This window comes from Diceros bicornis, chromosome 25 (genome assembly GCF_020826845.1).
Source record: "Diceros bicornis minor isolate mBicDic1 chromosome 25, mDicBic1.mat.cur, whole genome shotgun sequence".
Taxonomy (NCBI): domain Eukaryota; kingdom Metazoa; phylum Chordata; class Mammalia; order Perissodactyla; family Rhinocerotidae; genus Diceros; species Diceros bicornis.
In genome coordinates, this window is record NC_080764.1 from 404,410 (window position 1) to 424,096 (window position 19,687).

At 40.1% G+C, this 19,687-nt stretch overlaps 1 protein-coding gene across 11 annotated transcripts in view; it reads right to left on the reverse strand.

Moving 5' to 3' along the window:
• Positions 1-19,687, reverse strand: part of PPP6R2 (protein phosphatase 6 regulatory subunit 2) — a 90,477-nt gene that overhangs the window by 39,749 nt on the left and 31,041 nt on the right. For 6 of the 11 annotated variants that reach the window (XR_009223865.1, XM_058568043.1, XM_058568041.1 and 3 more), the window contains 4 exons: positions 9,198-9,255; positions 8,807-9,031; positions 6,274-6,392; positions 4,302-4,544 (listed from right to left, as the gene is read on the reverse strand). Coding sequence is in view for 9 of the 11 variants with exons in the window: in XM_058568043.1 (XP_058424026.1) it covers positions 4,302-4,544; positions 6,274-6,392; positions 8,807-8,935 (491 nt within the window). In the remaining 2 variants the exon portion in view is untranslated. Of the gene's footprint in view, positions 1-4,301; positions 4,545-6,273; positions 6,404-6,688; positions 6,774-8,806; positions 9,032-9,197; positions 9,256-19,687 lie in introns of those variants that run through there. The other 5 variants (XM_058568040.1, XM_058568046.1, XM_058568045.1 and 2 more) reach the window with 5 other exon arrangements.

The window sequence follows — 19,687 nt, forward strand, 5'->3', positions numbered from 1 at the left end:
ACCACAAGTTTTAGTTAAACTCACGTCCAGTGTTTCCCTTATGAATAAGTAAATACAGACACACCTCATTTTACTGTGCTTCACTTGACTGAGCTTTGCACATACTGCATTTTTCACATATTGAAGGTTTGTAGCAACCGTGCGTCAAGCAAGTCTACTGGCACCATTTTCCCAACAGCATTTGCTCACTTTGTGTCTCTGTGTCACGTTTTGGTAATTCAAGCAGTATTTCAAACTTTTTCATTATTATTATATTTCTTATGGTGATCTATGATCAGTGATCTTTGATGTTACTACTGTAATTGTTTTGGGGCGCCACAAACTGCACCCGTATAAGACAGCAGACTTAATCAATAAATATGTATGCTCTGACTGCTCCACAGGTTGGCTGTTCCCCTGTTTCTCTCTTCCTCTCCTCGGGCCTCCCTGTTCCCTGAGACACAACCATATTAAAATTAGGCCAATTAACAATCCTACAACGGCCTCTAAGCGTTCAAGTGAAAGGAAGAGTCACGTGTCTCTCACTTGAAATCAAAAGCTAGAAATGATTAAACTTAGTGAGGAAGGCATGGCGAAAGCCAAGACAGGCCGAAAGCTAGGCCTCTTGTGCCAAACAGCAAGCTATGAATGCAAGGGGAAAGTTCTAGAAGGAAATTAAAAGCGCTACTCAAGTGAACATATGAATGGTAAGAAAGAAAAACAGCCTTACTAGCTGATATGGAGAAAATTTTAGTGGTCTGGATAGAAGATCAAACCAGCCACAACATTCCCTTAAGCCGAAGCCTAATCCAGAGCAAGGCCCTAATTCTCTTCAATTCTATGAATGCTGAGAGGTAAGGAAGCTGCAGAAGAAAAGCCTGAAGCTGGCAGAGGCTGGTTCACAACATTTAAGGAAAGAAGCGGTCTTCATAACATAAAAGTGCAAGGTGAAGCAGCAAGTGCTGATGTAGAAGCTGCAGCAAGTTATCCAGAAGATCTAGCTAAGACAATTAATGAAGGTGGCTACATTAAACAACAGATTTTCAGTGTAGATTAAACAGTCTTATATTGGAAGAAGATGCCATCTAGGACTTTCATAGCTAGAGAGAAGTCAATGCCTAGCCTTAAAGCTTCAAAGGACAGGCTGACTCTCTTGTTAGGGGCTAATGCAGCTGGTGACTTTAAATTCAAGCCAATGCTTATTTACCATTCTGAAAATCCTAAGGCCCTTAAGAATTACGCTAAATCTACTCTGCCTGTGCTCTATAAATGGAACAACAAAGCCTCGATGACAGCACATAGGTTTATAATGTGGTTTGCTGAATATTTTAAGCCTACTATTGAGACCTACTGCTCAGAAAGAAAAATCCCTTTCAAAATATGACTACTCAGTGACCATGCACCTGGTCACACAAGAGCTCTGATGGAGATGTACGAGATTAATGCTGTTTTCATGCTTGCTAACACAATGTCCATTCTGCGGCCCATGGATCAAGGAGTAATTTCGGCTTTGAAGTCTTATTATTTAAGAAATACATTTCATAAGGCTATAGCTCTCATAGACAGTGATTCCTCTGATGGATCTGGGCAAAGTAAATCAAAAGCCTTCTGGAAAGGATTCACCATCCTAGATGCCATTAAGAACATTCATGATTCATGGGAAGAGGTCAAAATATCAACATTAGCAGGAGTTTGGAAGATTGATTCCAATCTTCATGGGTGACTTCGGGGGGTTCAAGACTTTAGTGGAGAAATAACTTGAGATGTGGTGGGAATCGCAAGAGAACTAGAACTAGAAGTGGAGCCTGGGGCCAGCCCCGTGGCGCAAGCGGTTAAGTGCGCGAGCTCCGCTGTGGCGGCCCAGGGTTCACGAGTTTGGATCCTGGGCGCGCACCGATGCACTGCTTGTCAAGCCATGCTGTGGCGGCATCCCACATAAGGTGGAGGAAGATGGGCATGGATGTTAGCCCAGGGCCAGTCTTCCTCAGTAAAAAAAAAAAAAAAGGAGGAGGATTGGCAGATGTTAGCACAGGGCTGGATCTCCTCACAAAAAAAAAAAAAAAAGAAGTGGAGCTTGAAGATGTGACTCAATTGTTGCAATCTCATAATAAAACTTTAATGGATGAGGAGTTGCTTCTTATGGATGAGCAAAGAAAGTGGTCTCTTAAGATGGAATCTACTGGAGAAGATGCTGTGAAGACTACTGAAATAACAACAATGGATTTAGAATATTACACAAACTCAGCTGATAAAGCATCAACAGGGTTTGAAAGGATTGACTCCAATGTTGAAAGAAGCTCTACTGTGAGTAAAATGCTATCAAACAGCATCACATGCTACAGAGAAATTGTCTGTGAAAGGAAGAGTCAACCAAGGCAGCAAACTTCACTGTTGTCTTATTTTAAGAAATTGCCACAGCCACCCCAACCTTCAGCAACCAGCACCCTGATCAGTCAGCAGCCATCAAGATTAAGGCAAGTGCCTCCACCAGCAAAAAGATTACGACCCACTGAAGGCTTAGATGATGGTTAGCATTTTTTAGCAATAAAGTATTTTTCATTTAAGGTATGCACATTGTTTTTTTAGACATAATGCCATTACATACCTAATAGTCTGCAGTATAGTATAAACATAACTTTTATATGCACTGGGATACCAAAAAATTCATGTAACTCGCTTTATTGTGATCTTTGCTTTATTGTGGTGGTTTGGAACCGAACCGCAACCCCTCCAAGATTGGCCTATACTGTTGACGGCTGAGCTGCCTTGTGCACTCTAGTTGCATCTGTTTACTCAGTTAAGTCCCCACACCCAGAGTCCATGGTTTTCTCATTGTTTTGCTTAGCTTTGTACTTATCTCCTAATTTCTCCCAAACTCTCTGACTATAAAACTCTCCTGGCTCAAGGATGCCACCCCAGGATCCCTCTGCCCCCACCGCAGCTCTCCTCCCTATCATACTTGTCTCTAACGCCTCTAGACAGGGAGACCACATACCTTGTCACCAAACAGGACACACTTGGGAGTGAGAGGGTGAAAGGGATGGGGCCATTAAAGGTGATGCTGAGACAACAGGTATTGACCAGGCCCATCTGACCTTCCACAGATGATCTCCATGGCCCTAAATCCCTGGCTCCTCCACAAACAAGTCCCCTGATGCTATCTAGAGCTTCCACCAAGTGTCGGCAGACACCCCTGGTCAGAGAGGCCCTGACTGACTGAAGTGACATGGCCACAGGCACTTCCCCTCATCACTCTGTCCAGCTTTGTTTTTCTTTTAAGACAAAGGTCAGCAAAGAGTTTCTGTAAAGGACCAGAGAGTAAATATTCAAGATGGTCTATGTTGCAACTCAACTCTGCCCTTGTAATTGCAAATGGTGGCTACATTACAATGAGATTTTATTTGTGGACAACGAAATGTGAATTTGATATCATTTTCACATGTAACAAAATATTATTCTTTAGATTTTTTTCAACCATTTAAAAAATGTAAACCCATTCTTAGCTTGCAGCCATAGCACGCTGACTCTGTTCTAAGACTCGACTACCACAGGCAGTCTGGCTCCCTGTGGGACACGTGAGCACCTGAGGGCTGTCCCATCTGTCCTGACTCCTGCTGTGTCACTGGCCTGGCTCTCCCTCTTTGCAAAGCCTGCTCCGACCCCGGAACAGCACCCTTAGAACTGGAGGCTGGGTCCACTCTGTCCTCCCGTCATCCAAGGTCCTCTGCTCGCTCACACTTCTCTGTCTTCTCCCCAAGCCCCTGCCACACCACCCCTTCTGTCATTTCCTAACATCCTGGCCAACTGCTGAATGGACATTTTAGGAAAAACTTTGAGAATGGTCAGTACCACTAATGACATGACATATTTCCTCTGAGCCCAAGACCTCAGAGCGAAGCATTTCCCACGGTCAAGCGGTCAGATGCCTCCCATTTCTCCTAACTGGCCACTGCACCAGGCTGTGACCTGCCTCCTGCTGCTGGTGTAGCCCCATTCAGTCAGGCCTCACACTGAAATTCTGTCTGCCTCTCTGTCATGGGATCACTATTCTCTTTCAGCACATTTTCACTCAAAACACTCTGACATACAATATAACTTACTACCATTCAGAATGAGAAATCACATATACAAGAGATTTCAAAATCTTAAACATCACAAAAACAAACCCCACATGAGTGGCCTCCTCACTTCTCAAGTGGGGTAAATGTTTAAGGTCAGCTTCTCCATCAGAAAACCCTGGTTCTGGCCGTCCTCCAATAGTGCCCACTGCCTCCCTGCAGCACTGCCCAGCACTGGGCCCCGGTCACAGCCTCAGTACATACTTGAAGCGGACCTTCTCTTCCATGTCCAGGGGCGGGTCCTGTGTGATGAGGCTCACCAGCTCCTCCATACACTGCTGCCTGCAGAGGAAGTCCAGCAGCTTCCGGTTCTGAGCCTTGCACTCTTGCAAGATGTCATCTTCGTCCATCAACTCACGCAGTGTCACATCCTCCTTATCCAGAAGCTTGTCAACGTGGGACGTGGTGTTCAAGTCAAACTTCCAGAACATGATGACTGCCACAGAGCTACAAGCAAAGACAAGAAGGTCAATTCTCTCCCCACCAGTGTGAATCCATCCTCAGCAACTCTACACCAAAGTCCATTCCCAGCATGAGCCTGAGCTAGAGAGGGCAGTTTCCCTGATAACTGCTCTGACCAGGGTTGGGCTCCAAAGTCAGTGGGGACTTCTCAGCTCCCCTGCAGCTCAGGACCCATTGCCTTCTCTCAATTCCACTCTGGCTGACCTACCTTCCTTACTTTCCTTTCCCACCCCCAGTGCGCGACTTTCCTTTCCCACCCCCAGTGCTCGACACGCCCCCAGTGCTCTCACTCACTCCTTGGCTCCCTTAGACCAACACATCCTCATGTCTCCCACGTGTGTCATGTCCACACCTGACTGACCATCTCATAAAAGAACACAAAACATCTCACAGAATACAACCTCAGTAAGTCAAACTCATGACAGCTTGTTTTGCTTGGCCCTCCCCTCCTCTGCCACCCCCCAACCACCTGGCCCCTCCTTCTACTGTCCCCATCTTGCTGAATAACTCAGGGTTATCCTTGAAGCCACCACCTCCCTCACATGTACACTGAGTGTTAGGTCTTGTCACAGCTACCTGAGAAATGGCTACTGACCCCAGCCCGTCCTCTGCATCCCACACCAACCACTCCAGGCTCTTGCTTCTTTGCCTGGACTATACAAGGTTTATCCCACTCAAGTGGAACAAGTGAGTTTCGTATGTCAGTCTTTGGGCCTAGGCTGGTTTGCAACAAAGCTTTCAGTGTTCTACGCAAAATTAAAAACATAAAACCCTTACTTTTAACAAAGTTAAATCTGTATTTTGAGATTATGAATCTTTTCAATGTTACATGAATCATTTTTTGAAAACTATGGTAAATAGTACATGGGATTTACCTTATCTAACACTTTTATTTAGAAGAGTAAAAGACTGCCCACATGATGCAAAACCCCAGGTTTGTCTGCATGTGAAGCCCAGCTGCCCTAGGAGACCCTGGCACAGGCTCCTTGGCTGTCCATTCACACTCCCACCACTCTTCATAGCCTCTTGTCTTTGCTGTGTCAAACTCACTTTTCCAAAACACAGACATCTTCACATTCCTCTCATCTCGGCTTCAAAACCTCCACCAGCCCCAGAAGACCACCACTCAGCAGGGTGCTTGTTACAATGTGCCTCCAGTCCTCTGGGCATTTTCTGCTGTCTCCCTGACCCCATCCTCGCAACAAGGACGCTGCATTTTTCTTCCAACACAAACTGCACTTCCCTACCTTTATCCTTCTGCACACGCTCTTGTGCTCAGACAGTGCCTCCTCAGAAAATACCACCCACCCTGCCAGACTGAGCAAAGGGCAGGGCCTGGACTACCCTGGGCCTGCACCTGCACATGCTGCAAGGCACTCAGAGGTTGAGCTGCTTTGACTTGCAGTGCAAGGGACTCCACAGACTGACTCTGCACTGAGTTTCCTTCTGGGTACTAAGATCTCCCTTATTTCTCTTGTGAGGAGTGTGGATGGACATTCGTGGATAGTAGCAACAGACTTCAGGGGACAGAAATAATAATTACTAGAAGTGCTTTCAGGAAAAGACAGCTGTCCCCACCCACACATCAGATGCCTCTCCTTCCTAAATGCCCTACAGAATGACTCAGACACTTGGATAACACACAATCCAGGAAAAGAGGGGAACCAGAGGGAGACCCCACCTTACCAAGGCTTTTTTCCAAACAAGAACTTACAAGACAGGGCAGCTAGAGGTGGCTTCTGTGCGTACTGCTTCCAGCCATAGAGTGGGTGAGTGGCTGGGCGGACCACAAGTTACCAGCAACGAAATAGGATGAGTTTTTCTAGCAGGATCCTAAAAAAGGACTGGATTAATCCAAAAGAAGACAAAAAAAAGCTGAGGAAATAAACAACAAAAACAGATGAGACAAATGGAAAAGAACAGCAAGATAACAGGCATAAACTCAACCATATCAGTAAGTGTATTAAATGCAAATGTATTAATAATTTCAATTAAAGACAAAAATGGTCAGACTAGATTTAAAAAAGTAGGAACTCACTATATAATAAGTATAAAAAGCTTACTTTAAATATAAAGACACAGGTTAAAAGTAAAAAAAACCAAAAAGTTAAAGGAATGGAAAAGGATACACCATGCAGGCACGAATCACGAGACAGGTAGAGCGGCTACATGAATGGTGGTCTAGGTTCTCTCCTCGCAGTGCCTTTGTCTGCCCTGGGCATCAGGGTAAATGAGCCCTCATGAAGCATGCTGGAAAACAATCCCTCTCCCCACATTTTCTGAGTTTACAAATAAGATCGGTACTACTTCTTCCTAAAATGTATGACACAGCTCACCAGTGAAGCCAAGGGTCTAAAGTTTTCTTTGGTGATGTTTCAAATTATGAATTCCATTTCTTTAACAAGTATTTCCTATTTCTACTTGTTTCCATTTCAGTAATTTGCTTGCTTGAAGGCATTTGACCAATTTATCTAATTGATGAAATTATTGTCATGAAGTTGTTCATAATGTTACCTTGTTATTCTTCTAACATCAAGCAGGGTTTGTAGAAATGTCCCCTCTTTCATTCCTATAGATCAGTAATACTTGTCCTTTTCTCTTTTTCTTCATCAGTGCTACTAAAGGCTTATTAATTTCATTGATCTTCTTGAGGAACCAGATTTTGGTTTTATTTTTTTCCCCTTGTCTTTGTCCACATTTTATTTCACTGATTTCCTCTTTTGTCTTTGTAATTTTATTCCTACTGCATATTTTGGGTTTAATTTGCTCTTCTTTTTCTAGCTTCGTAAAGTAGAAGCTTAGATCTTTGATTTTTAGACCTTTCCTCTTTTTCCATTATAAGCATTTAAAGCTACAAATTTTCCTTCAAGCACTGCTTTAGTTGTACTCCACAGATTTTGATGTTTCCATTTTCACTGAATTCAAGATATTTCTAATCTCCCCTGTGATTTTTTTTCTTTGATTTATAGGTTATTTAGAAGTATAATGCTTAATTTTCCAATTACCTTGGGATTTTCTAAATATCTCTTTGTTATTGATATCTAATTTTTGTTGTGGTCAGAGAGCAGGCTTGTATGATTTCATTCTTTTAAAATTTATTGATATTTGTTTTATGGCCTAGCATAGGAGTCAACAAACTTTTTCTGTAAAGAGTTAAATAGTAATTATTTACAGCTTCATAGGCCATATAGGGTCTCTGTTGCATGTTCTTTTTCTTTTTTTCTTTCTTCTTCTTAACAACGCTTTAAAAACATAAAAACCATTCTTAGTCTGCAAGCTGTACAAAACCAAGCAGTGTGCTGGATCTGCCCAGCAGGCTGTAGGTTGCCGATGGCCTTGCATATGATATGGTCTGTCTTGGTGAATGTGGCATGTGCACTAGAAAATAGTTTTTATCCTGCTGCTGCTGGGTGGGTTGAAGTCAAGTTGGTTGATAATGTTATTAAAGTCTTCTATATCCTCACTGATTTTGTGTCTATTTGTTCTATCAATTAATGATAGGGGAGGGCTGCAATCTTCTACTATAACTGTGGATTTATTTATTTCTCCTTTTGATTCTGTAAATTTTTGCTTCATGTGTTTTGAATTTCTTTTATTATGTGGATACATATTTAGGATTGCTATGTCTTCTTGATGAACTGCCTCTTTGATCATTTTCAAATGTCCCTCATTATCTCTGGCAATATATTTTGTCTTGAAGTCTGCTTTATAATATAAATATATTAATAATTATGATATTAACATTGCATACCATTATTAGTATAGCATACCATTATGCTAATATAGTATATCATTCTTGTGGTTCATATTTGGTATATCCTGTAACACCCTTTTACTGTCGACCTATTTGTGTCTTTATATTTAAAGCTTTTCTTTTGTAAACAGCATATGATTGATTGGTTCTTGTTTTGTTATTCAGTCTGTTATTCCCTGCCTTTTAACTGAAGTATTTGGACCATTTACATTTAATGTAATTATTTCTATGGTTGAGTTTGAGTAATTTGAAAAAATACAACACCCTTTTATGATAAAAACACTCAATAAATTAGGAATAGAAGGGAATTTCCTGAATCTGATAAAGGGCATCTACTAAAAAACCTACAGCTATCAGCATACTTAATAGTGAAAAGACTGAATGCTTTCCTCCTAAGATTGAAACAAGAGACTGTAACCACTTCTATTCAAGATTGTAATGAAGATCCTAGGTAGTACTATAAGACAAAAAAAAAAAAGAAATAAACACATACAGGGACTGGCCTGGTGGCGCAAGCAGTTAAGTGCGAGCGCTCCGCTGCAGCGGCCCGGGGTTCGCGGGTTCGGATCCCGGGTGCACACCGACACACTGCTTGTCGAACCATGCTGTGGCAGCGTCCCATATAAAGTAGAGGAAGATGGGCACGAGTGTTAGCTCAGGGCCAATCCTCCTCAGCAAAAAGAAGAGGATTGGTATCAGATGTTAGCTCAGGGCTGATCTTCCTCACAAAAAATAAAAAAGAGAAAGAAACACATACAGATTGAAAAGGAATAAATAAAATCATTTTTACTCACAGACAAAATGATTGTATAAGCAGAAATGCCTAAGAAATCTACAAGGAAAAGAGCTACTAGAATTAATGAGAGTGAATTTAGCAAGCTTACCAGTTACAATGTCAACATCCAAAAAGTAACTGTATTTCTATGTACCAGCAATGAACAACTGGAAAATGAAATTTTTAAAAATTCTATTTACAACATCCAAAAACACAAAATATTCAGGATAATTTAATCAGATATGTGCAAGACCTGTACACTGAAAACTACAAAACACTGCTGAGAAAAATTAAAGAAGATTTAAATAAATGGAGAGATATACTATGTTCATGGATTGGAAAATTCAATATTGTTAAGACATCAATTACCCTCAAACTGGTCTATTCATTCAATGCAATCCGAAACAAATTTTGTCAGATTTTTTAAATAGAAATTGACAAGCTGATACTATAATGTATATGGAAAAGAAAAAAGCCTAGAACAGCCAAAGCAATTTTGAAAAGGAAGAACCAAGTTGGAGTACTAACACTACCTGATTTCAAGACCTACTATAAAGTAATATTAATCAAGACTGTGTGTTGAGACAGTGGTGTTACAATACAGAAAATCCAAAAATAAATGGTAGAAATTAGTACTAATATAATAATTTCAATAACTGTATATGGAATAAATTAATCAATGACAGTTTCTCAGACTGGATTTTAAGAAAAACAATATCTAACAATTTGTTTACTACAAAAGACACACTTTTAAAAAAATGAAAAAGGTAGAAATAAAAAGACTGAAAAACATACACAAGGCAACATGAACCAAAGGAAAGTTGAGCTATAAGCTTAATATCTGACAAACTAAAATACAAAATGAGAGGCAAAGAAAGATGTTATAAACAGGTAAAAGGGACAACAGAACAAGAAGATATAACCATCATAAATACATATGCACCTTATAGTATTCTTTAACCTCTATAAACTTTATTGCAGCAACTAATAGAAATCCATAAATGAAAACTGCCTTGCTCTTAGATCACTCCCTCTGGGAAGCCAGCTGCCATGTCATAAGGGCACTCAAGCAGCCCTATGGAGAGCTCCACATATTGAGGAATGGAGGCCTCCTGCCAATAGCCACTGCTAGCTCACTGGCCATTTGAGTGAACCCTCTTGGAAGCAGGTCCTCCCACCCCAGTCAAGCCTTCAGATGAGGTAGCCCCTGCTGACATCTTGAATGCAATCTCATGAGACACCACCAGCCAGAAGCACCCAGCTCAGCTGCTCCCAAATTCCTGACTCACACAAACTATGTGAGATAATAAATGTTTATTGCTGTTTTAAGCCACAAAAAAAAAAGAAAAAAGAAAGAAAGAAAATTGCCTCGGCCCTGGGCATTTATCCCAAAGAAACAAAAACTTAAGTTCAAACAAAATCCTGTACATGAATGCTCATTGTAACACAGCAGTCTCCCCTTATCCATGGGGGATATGTTCCAAGATGCCCAGTGGATGCCTAAAACCACCAGTAGTACCAAACCCTATATATACTATGTTTTGTCCTATTCATACATACCTATGATAAAGCTGAATTTATAAATTAGGCACAGTAAGAGATTAACAACAACTTCTCTTTGGCATATCCGAATTGCCAGCATCACTACTCTTGGACTTTGGGGCCATTATTAAGTAAAATAAGGGTTACTTAACACAAGCACCATGATACCATGACAGTTGATCTGATAACTGAGATGGCTACTAAGTGACTAATGAGCGGGTAGCATATACAGTGTAGATATGTTGGATAAAGGGATGATTCACTTCCCTGGTGGGACACAGCAGGATGGTACAAGACTGCTACTCAGAATGGTATGTAATTTAAAACTTATGAATTATTTCTGAAATTTTCCATTTAATATTTTTGGACCACGGTTGACCACAGGTAACTGAAACTGAGGAAAGCGAAACCAAGGATAAGGGGATACTACTGTAGTCAAAAACTGGAATCAGTCCAGATGCCCTTCATGAATGTTTAAAAAACTGTGGTCCATCCACACCACGGAATACTACTCAGCAATAAAAAGGAAAAAACTATTGATACATGCAACAACTTGTATGAGTCTCTAGGGAATTATTGGTAATCAAAAAAAGCAAATCCCAAAAGGTTACCTATTGTATGATTCCATTTATATATAACATTTTTGAAATGACAACATTTTATAAATGGAAGACAAATTAGTGTTTGCCAGTATTTAGGGATGAGGAGGGGAGTGGGTGGTGGAAAGGAAGTGAGTGTGGTTATAAAAGGGAAACACAAGAATCCTTGAGGCTTTAGAATTATTGAGCATCTTGACTGTGATGGCAGATACAGAACCCACACAGATAACAAACTATACAGAACTAAATACACACAAACAAGTAGCAGTAAAACTGGGGAAGTGTGAATAAGATGAGTGGACTGTGTCAATGTCAATTCCTGGTTGTGACCTTCTACTTATAATTTTGCACAATGTTACCACTGGAGGAAACTGGACACAGTGTACAAGGGATCTCTGTATTATTTCTTATAGTTGCAATATTAAAAATGTGAATACTATTAATAAGCTCAAGCTATTAAAGAGATATAAAGAACACCCAAAGAACAGAGAATACAAATTCTTTTTGAACGCACCATGTAACATTTACAAATATAAACCACATATTAAATCAATAAAGAAACCTCAATATACTCCAAAAGACCATTATCTTATGGTCTGTGTTCTGAACACAGTCTTGAGATACAAAATATAGAAAGTAATATCTAAAGGACAGTTTTTAAAAATCCTTTATGTCAACTAACAAGCTGATCATAAAATCCATATGGAAATGCGAGAGACCCAGAATAGACAAAACGATCTCAAAAAGGAACAAAGTTGGAGGACTCACAATTCCCGATTTCAAAATTTGCAACAAAGTTACAGTAATGAAGCTAGAGTGGTAGTGGCAAAAATAACAGACATATAGATCAATGGAACATAACTGAGAGTCAAGAAATAAACCTTCATATTTACAGTGAATTGATATTTGACAAGGGGGCCAAAACACTTCAGTGGGAGTAAGAACAGTCTTCTCAACATATGATGTTGGAACAACTAGATATCTGCATGCAAAAGAATAAATTTGGACCCTTACTTATATACACTGGATACAAAGATTTACTCAAAATGGATCAAAGACCTAAATAAGAGCTTAAACTATAAAACTCTTAGAAGAAAACATCGAGGCAAATCATGACCTTGGATTTGGCAATGGTTTCTTAAATATGATACCAAAACAAATAAAAGAAAAAAGATAAATTGGACTTCATCAAAAATAAAGCTTTTGTGCTTCAAATGACACCCTCAAGAAAGCGTCAAGACAACCTATATAATTTTTACAAAAGAAAATTTTTGCAAATCATATATCAGATAAACAACTTGTATCTAGAATATATAAAGAACTTTTACAACTCAATAATAAAAAGACAAATTTAAAAATGAGCAAAGGATCTGAAAAGACATTTCTCCAAAGAAAATATCCAAATGGCCAGTAAGCACATGAAAAAATGCTTAGCAACATTAGCCATTAGCGAAACACAAGTCAAAACCACAATGAGATACTACTTCACACCCACTAGGATGGCTATGATCAAAAAGATGATAATAACAAGTGTTAGGGAAGATGTGGAGAAACTGGAACCCTCATACATTGCTGGTAGGAATGCAAAATGGTGCAGCTGCTTTGAAAAACTAGTCTGGCAATTCTTCAAATGACTAAACATAGAGTTACCATATAACCCAGCAATTCCACTCCTACAATTATACCCAAGAAAAACAAAAACATACATCCACACAGAAACTTGTATGCTAATGTTCACCACAGCATTCATTCATAAAAGCCAAAAAGTGGATACAACCCAAATGTCAATCAAGGGATGAACAAAATGTGGTATATTTAACAAAATGTTGTATATCCATACAGTGGAATATTATTCTGTAACAAAAAGGAATGAAGTGCTAATAGGTACTGAAAGCTGGATGAACCTGGAAAATATTATGCTAAGTGAAAGAAGTCAGTCACGAAAGACCACATAGTGTATGATATCACTTACATGAAATGTGCAGAAGAGGCAAATCTATAGAGACAGAATGCAGCTTAGTGGTTGCCAGGGGCAGGGCAAATGGGAGGGCTGGGGGAAAGGGGTATAACTGATGAGGGGTACAAGGTTTCTTTTTGGGGTGATGAAAATGTCCTAAAATTAATTGTGGTGATAGTTGCAGAACTCTGGGAATAAACTAAAATCCACTGAACTGTATGCTTTAAATGGGTGAATTTTATAGTGTGTGAATTCTATCTTAAGAAAGCTGTTTAAAAAAATCCTGTGTGGGGCTGGCCCCATGGCTTAGCGGTTAAGTGCATGAGCTCCGCTACTGGCAGCCCGGGTTCGGATCCCGGGCGCGCACCTACGCGCGGCTTCTCTGGCCATGCTGAGGCCATGTCCCACATACAGCAAGTAGAAGGATGTGCAACTATGACATACAACTATCTACTGGGGCTTTGGGGGGCGGGGGAAGGAGGAGGATTGGCAATAGATGTTAGCTCAGAGCCGGTCTTCCTCAGCAAAAAAGAGGAGGATTAGCATGGATGTTAGCTCAGGGCTGATCTACCTCACACACACAAAAAAAAATCCTGTGTGTCTGAAACTAAATAACATATCCCTAAAAAACTCTTAAGTTACAAAAGCAATTAAAAAATATTTACAAGTGAATAATAACGAAAATATTACATGTAAAATCTGTGAGACTCAATTATAAGCAGTACTTTAGAAAAGAATGTATAGTTTTAAGCACGTTTACCAGGAAATAAGAACAGTTAAAACTAAACAAACTAAGCAATTAATTTAACAAGTTAGAAAAGAACACCGAAACAAACCAAAAGAAAAAGAAAGGATTAATATAATAACCTGAATCAATGAAATAAGAAATCTAGAGAGTGACGTCAGCGTCATGGCGGAGTGAGCTTTCCCATGAACTCTTCCCCCATAAGATACAACAAAAGCAACAGTCACAGACCAACAACAGAATCCCAGACAGTGAAAAGCTAGATCAGAAAGATCCACACTGCCGCACATCTGAGAGTGGAACGTGCTGGGCCCCCAGAGGAAGTGGGGAGAGGTAAGGAGAACTCCTCTCCCTCCCCATCAGATCAGCGATCCCGGTCCCTGCGGCTCCCAGAAAGCGGGGAGGGGCAGCCCTCTGCGAGGAAACCATAGCTCTTCCGGCTCTCTCGGCCAGTGGGAAACTCCCACACAGAGGACTCAGAAGAGCCACAGGGCTACCATCAACATCTGAGCACCCCAGAGAGCGGATAACGAGGGGTGAAGAAGCCCACCAGAAGCCCCCCAGGCCAGGGACCCAGAGGGCAAAAGAGAGAGTGCCCCACCTCCCCACAAACCAGACCCTGCAGCTCAGCCAACCAGACCAGACCAAGCGATCCCACCCGCGGATCGCAGTGGAAAACACCGCAGAGCGCAGGGGGCTTAGATTACACAGCCCTTTACCACCACACAGTGGCGGCTGGTGGAAATTGCAACCAGAGATTTCCAGAATGAGGAAAAACAAAGCCAACACAGGAACCACAATGCAAAGATACATGAAGTCACCAGACCAGAAGGAAAATGACAAGCACCCAGAAACCAACCCTGAAGACACAGAAATCCATAACCTAACCGACAGAGATTTCAAAATAGCTATCATAAAAACACTCAACGACATACGAGACAACACAAACAATTCAATGAGATTAGGAGTTTCTTCACAAAAGACACTGAAATCATAAAGAAAAACCAATCAGTGCTGATAGAGATGAAGAACACAATGGAGGAGATAAAGGAGAATCTGGAATCTTTAAAGAACAGAGCTGACAATATGGAGGAAAGAATTAGCATTTTAGAGGATAGGAGTACAGATATGCTCCAGGTGGAAGAGAAGAGAGAACTAAGACTAAAAAGAAATGAAGCAAGTCTCCGAGAAATATCTAACTCTATTAGGAAATGTAACATAAGAATTATAGGTATTCCTGAAGGAGAAGAGAGGGAAAGAGGAACAGAGAGCCTATTCAAGGAAATAATAGCTGAGAATTTCCCAAATCTGGGGAAGGAGCAGGAAATACCAGTAAGCGAAGCCAAGAGGTCACCTAAATATATCAACAGGCAAAGGCCCTCTCCATGACACCTAGTGGTAAGGCTAGCCAGAGTCAATGACAAAGAAACAACATTAAGGGCAGCTAGACAAAAACAAAAAATAACATACAAAGGAACTCCCATCAGGCTCTCAGCGGATTTCTCAACAGAAACTTTACAGGCTAGGAGAGATTGGAATGATATATTCAAAATACTGAAAGACAAAAACTTTCAGCCAAGAATACTCTATCCAGCAAAAATATCCTTCAAATATGATGGAGAAATAGTAACTCTCCCAGATAAACAAAAGCTAAGGGAGTTCATGGCCATGACACCCCCACTACAAGAAATACTCAAGAAGGCCCTCAGGCCTGAAAAAAAGAAGAGAAAGGGAATACAAAGCTTGGAGCGAGGAGAAAAATAGGTAGATAAACTCACAAAAATAGTAGATCTTTACCGGAATAGGTTAGCAACCACTTAAATACTAAAATCAAAGATCAAAAGAAGGAATTCACCAAAAATAAATTTAACCTCATCACTGTAAACACACAGCCACAACACAAGATAGAATAAGGTATAACAAGAACAACTTAGAAGGGGAAGAGGAAAGTGATTGAATTGACTTAGTATAAGGAAATAGGAGGCCATCAGATAATGGAATATCTCATATACAAGATTTTTTACACAAACCTCAAGGTAACCACTAAACAAATAATCAAAACAAAACCACATATGATAAACAAAGAGAAAACTAGAAGAGTCATAAGACAGAACAACCAAACTGAATTGGCAGTCCGAAACAAATGCAACAAGAAACAAAGGAAATGCAAAGGAACCAGAAAATAAGTAGATAATGCAGCAACATTAAGCCCTCATATATCACTAATTACCCTAAATGTAAATGGATTGAACTCTCCAATCAAAAGATACAGAGTGGCAGGATGGATTAAAAAGCAAGACCCAACAATATGCTGCCTCCAGGAAACACATCTCAGCACTAAAGACAAGCACAGGCTCAGAGTGAAAGGATGGAAGACAATACTCCAAGCTAATGGCAAACAAAAGAAAGCAGGTGTTGCATACTCATATCAGACAAAGTAGACTTCAAGATAAAACAAGTTAAGAAAGACAAAGAAGGGAAATATATAATGATAAAAGGGACACTCCACCAAGAAGACATATCACTTATAAATATATATGTACCCAACATAGGAGCACCAATGTACATAAAGCAACTATTAACAAACCTAAAAGGAGACATTAACAACAACACAATAATAGTACGCGATCTTAATACCCCACTTACATCAATTGATAGATCATCCAGACAAAAAGTCAATAAAGAAATAGTAGACTTAAATGAAAAACTGGACGAGATGGACCTAGTAGACATATACAGAGCACTCCATCCAAAAACAGCTGACTACACATTCTTCTCAAGCACGCATGGAACATTCTCAAGCATAGATCATATGTTGGGAAACAAAGCAAGCCTCAATAAATTTAAGAAGATTGAAATCATAACAAGCATCTTTTCAGACCATAATGCTATGAAACTGGAAACGAACCATGAAAAAAAAACTGGGAAAGTGACAAAAATGTGGAGATTAAACAACATGCTACTGAACAACCAATGGATCATTGATGAAATTAAAGCAGAAATCAAAAACTATCTGGAAACAAACGAAAATGAAAATATGCCATACCAAACCATATGGGATGCAGCAAAAGCAGTCCTGAGAGGGAAACTCATAGCAATACAAGCCCACCTTAACAAACAAGAAAAAGCCCAAATAAGCAACCTTAAATTACACCTAACAGAACTAGAAAAAGAAGAACAAACAAAGCCCAAAGTCAGCAGAAGGAGAGAAATAATAAAAATTAGAGCAGAAATAAATGAAATTGAGACCAAAAAAACAGTAGAAAGGATTAATGAAACAAAGAGTTGGTTCTTTGAGAAGATAAACAAAATAGACAAACCGTTAGCCAGGCTCACTAAGACAAAAAGAGAAAAGGCTCAAGTAAATAAAATTAGAAATGAAAGAGGAGAAATTACAACGGATACCATGGAAATACAGAGGATTATAAGAGAATACTATGAGAAATTATATGCCAACAAATTGGACAATCTAGAAGAAATGGATAAATTCTTAGACTCATACAACCTCCCAAAACTGAACCAAGAAGAAATGGAGAATCTGAATAGACCAATCACAAGTAAAGAGATTGAAATAGTGATCAAAAACCTCCCAAAAAATAAAAGTCCAGGACCAGATGGCTTCTCCGGTGAATTTTACCAAACAGTCAAAGAAGATTTAACACCCATCCTTCTCAAACTATTCCAAAGAATAGAGGAAGATGGAACACTTCCTAAATCATTCTACGAGGCCAACATCACCCTGATACCAAAGCCAGACAAAGACAATACAAAGAAAGAAAATTACAGGCCAATATCGCTGATGAACATAGATGCAAAAATCCTCAACAAAATATTGGCAAACGGAATACAGCAATACATTAAAAAGATCACACCATGATCAAGTGGGATTCATACCAGGGACGCAGGGATGGTTCAACATCCGCAAATCAATCAACGTGATACATCACATCAACAAAACAAAGAATAAAAACCACATGGTCATCTCAATAGACGCAGAGAAGGCATTTGACAAGATACAATATCCATTTATGATAAAAACTCTCAACAAAATGGGAATAGAAGGAAAGTACCTCAACATAATAAAGAAATCTAAAAAGTGAGATTAACTAAACTAAAAAGTGATTCTTCGAAAAAATAATTAAATACATATTCTCACTCCACACCTGTAGGACTGGCCAGATCATTAGATGTGTTGACAAGACAGGTGGCAAGAGGAACCTCATACAGTCTTGACAGGAGAGAAGACAGGCCACCGCTCTGGGGCACCCATGACAGCACTTAGTGAAATCACTTACGTCCATCCATTAGTCCAGCAATCACACTCCTACCTACACATTCCCAAGAAACTGGAGGATCATATACGCAGTGGCAGTGTAGGAAGAAAATATGTGGAATATCACACACAGTTAGAGACAGCGAACTAGATGGACACAGAGCAACGTGGGTGAATCTTAAAAGGATGGGGCCAAATGAAAAAACATAAGAAACAATCAGGTCCACAATACAATCCATCTATTTATTTTAAAATACAAGCACACCAAACAACAATATGCGTTTACAGGAACACAGACACATAACAGGGCACACACTAAATACATCACAATAATTGCCTATAGGAAGGGGATGGAGATTCAAGGAAATAACAAAACCAACAAGCGGCCTTGTCAAGACCACTGAGGAGGATGAGGCTGCCTGAGCCTGAGCCTTCCTTCCTAAAGAAGGAAGAGAGGGAACAAGAATGGTGTACTTCTGTGAACCTATCTGGGCATTTCCATCCTAAAGGCAGCACAGCTCCCAGCAGGATTTCTCTCAGGGCAGCTAGGCCCTGCTCAGCTGTGAGTAGTCATTTAGTATGTTCCCCAGAAACCAGGAACCACAGAGGTCCCAGTTCAAATCTCCACCCCAGCTCTGTTCCTAGGTGGCTGGGGCTTTTGTTTGTTTTTGCTTTTTACATTTTTTTGTATTTTGTATTTTGTATTACATTTTTTAAATTTATTTTGGGAAATTTCACACATGCCTACCAGTAGAGGGAAGAGTATAATGAACACTCATGTGCCCTTCCCTCAGCTTCAACATCCATCAATTCATGGCCCATCTCTCCCACTCGGACTGTCTCCCACTCAGACCATTTGGAAGACACCAGACATCACCCCATTTCATTGCCCAGGCTTACTGAAATATCTGTCCAGTATTATTAACATTGCTGTTAAGCCTGTCCAGATATCTACGAGGTTCCCTTCATGGAGCAGTTGGTTTGTTTTTTCCACACAAGCAGCACAGCAGCATCTCACTGGCAGTACTGCTCAGACACACTGGGAGGCCCACTGCACTGTCGATGCTGCTCTGTGTGACACCAGTACAGCAAACACAGGCCTGGTGCACACAGGCCAGCCCACTGACCAAAGGTTCCTTTGTGGTAGGGACAGGTCATATGTTTTGTGTACTCTATCACAGACTAAACACAGAACAAGTCTTGTACAACTAATAAAACCAAATTAAACCCAAATAATCATCACCATATTACTCACTTATTCATAACTTTTGTAATTTGAAACAATAAACTAAGTTAACGTCTACTTACTTATCCCTAAATTATAAAACAAAGTTTAGTAAGGCTAGCCACCTTGGAAAAAAGAATAAGACATTCAAGGGCTCTGAGAACCTTACCCTATTTGTAGAATCAAGTGGACCAACTCATCTACTAACTAAATCAAGTCCCAAGGGGCCTGTCAGTTAAAGTGGGCCCAGCTCAACAG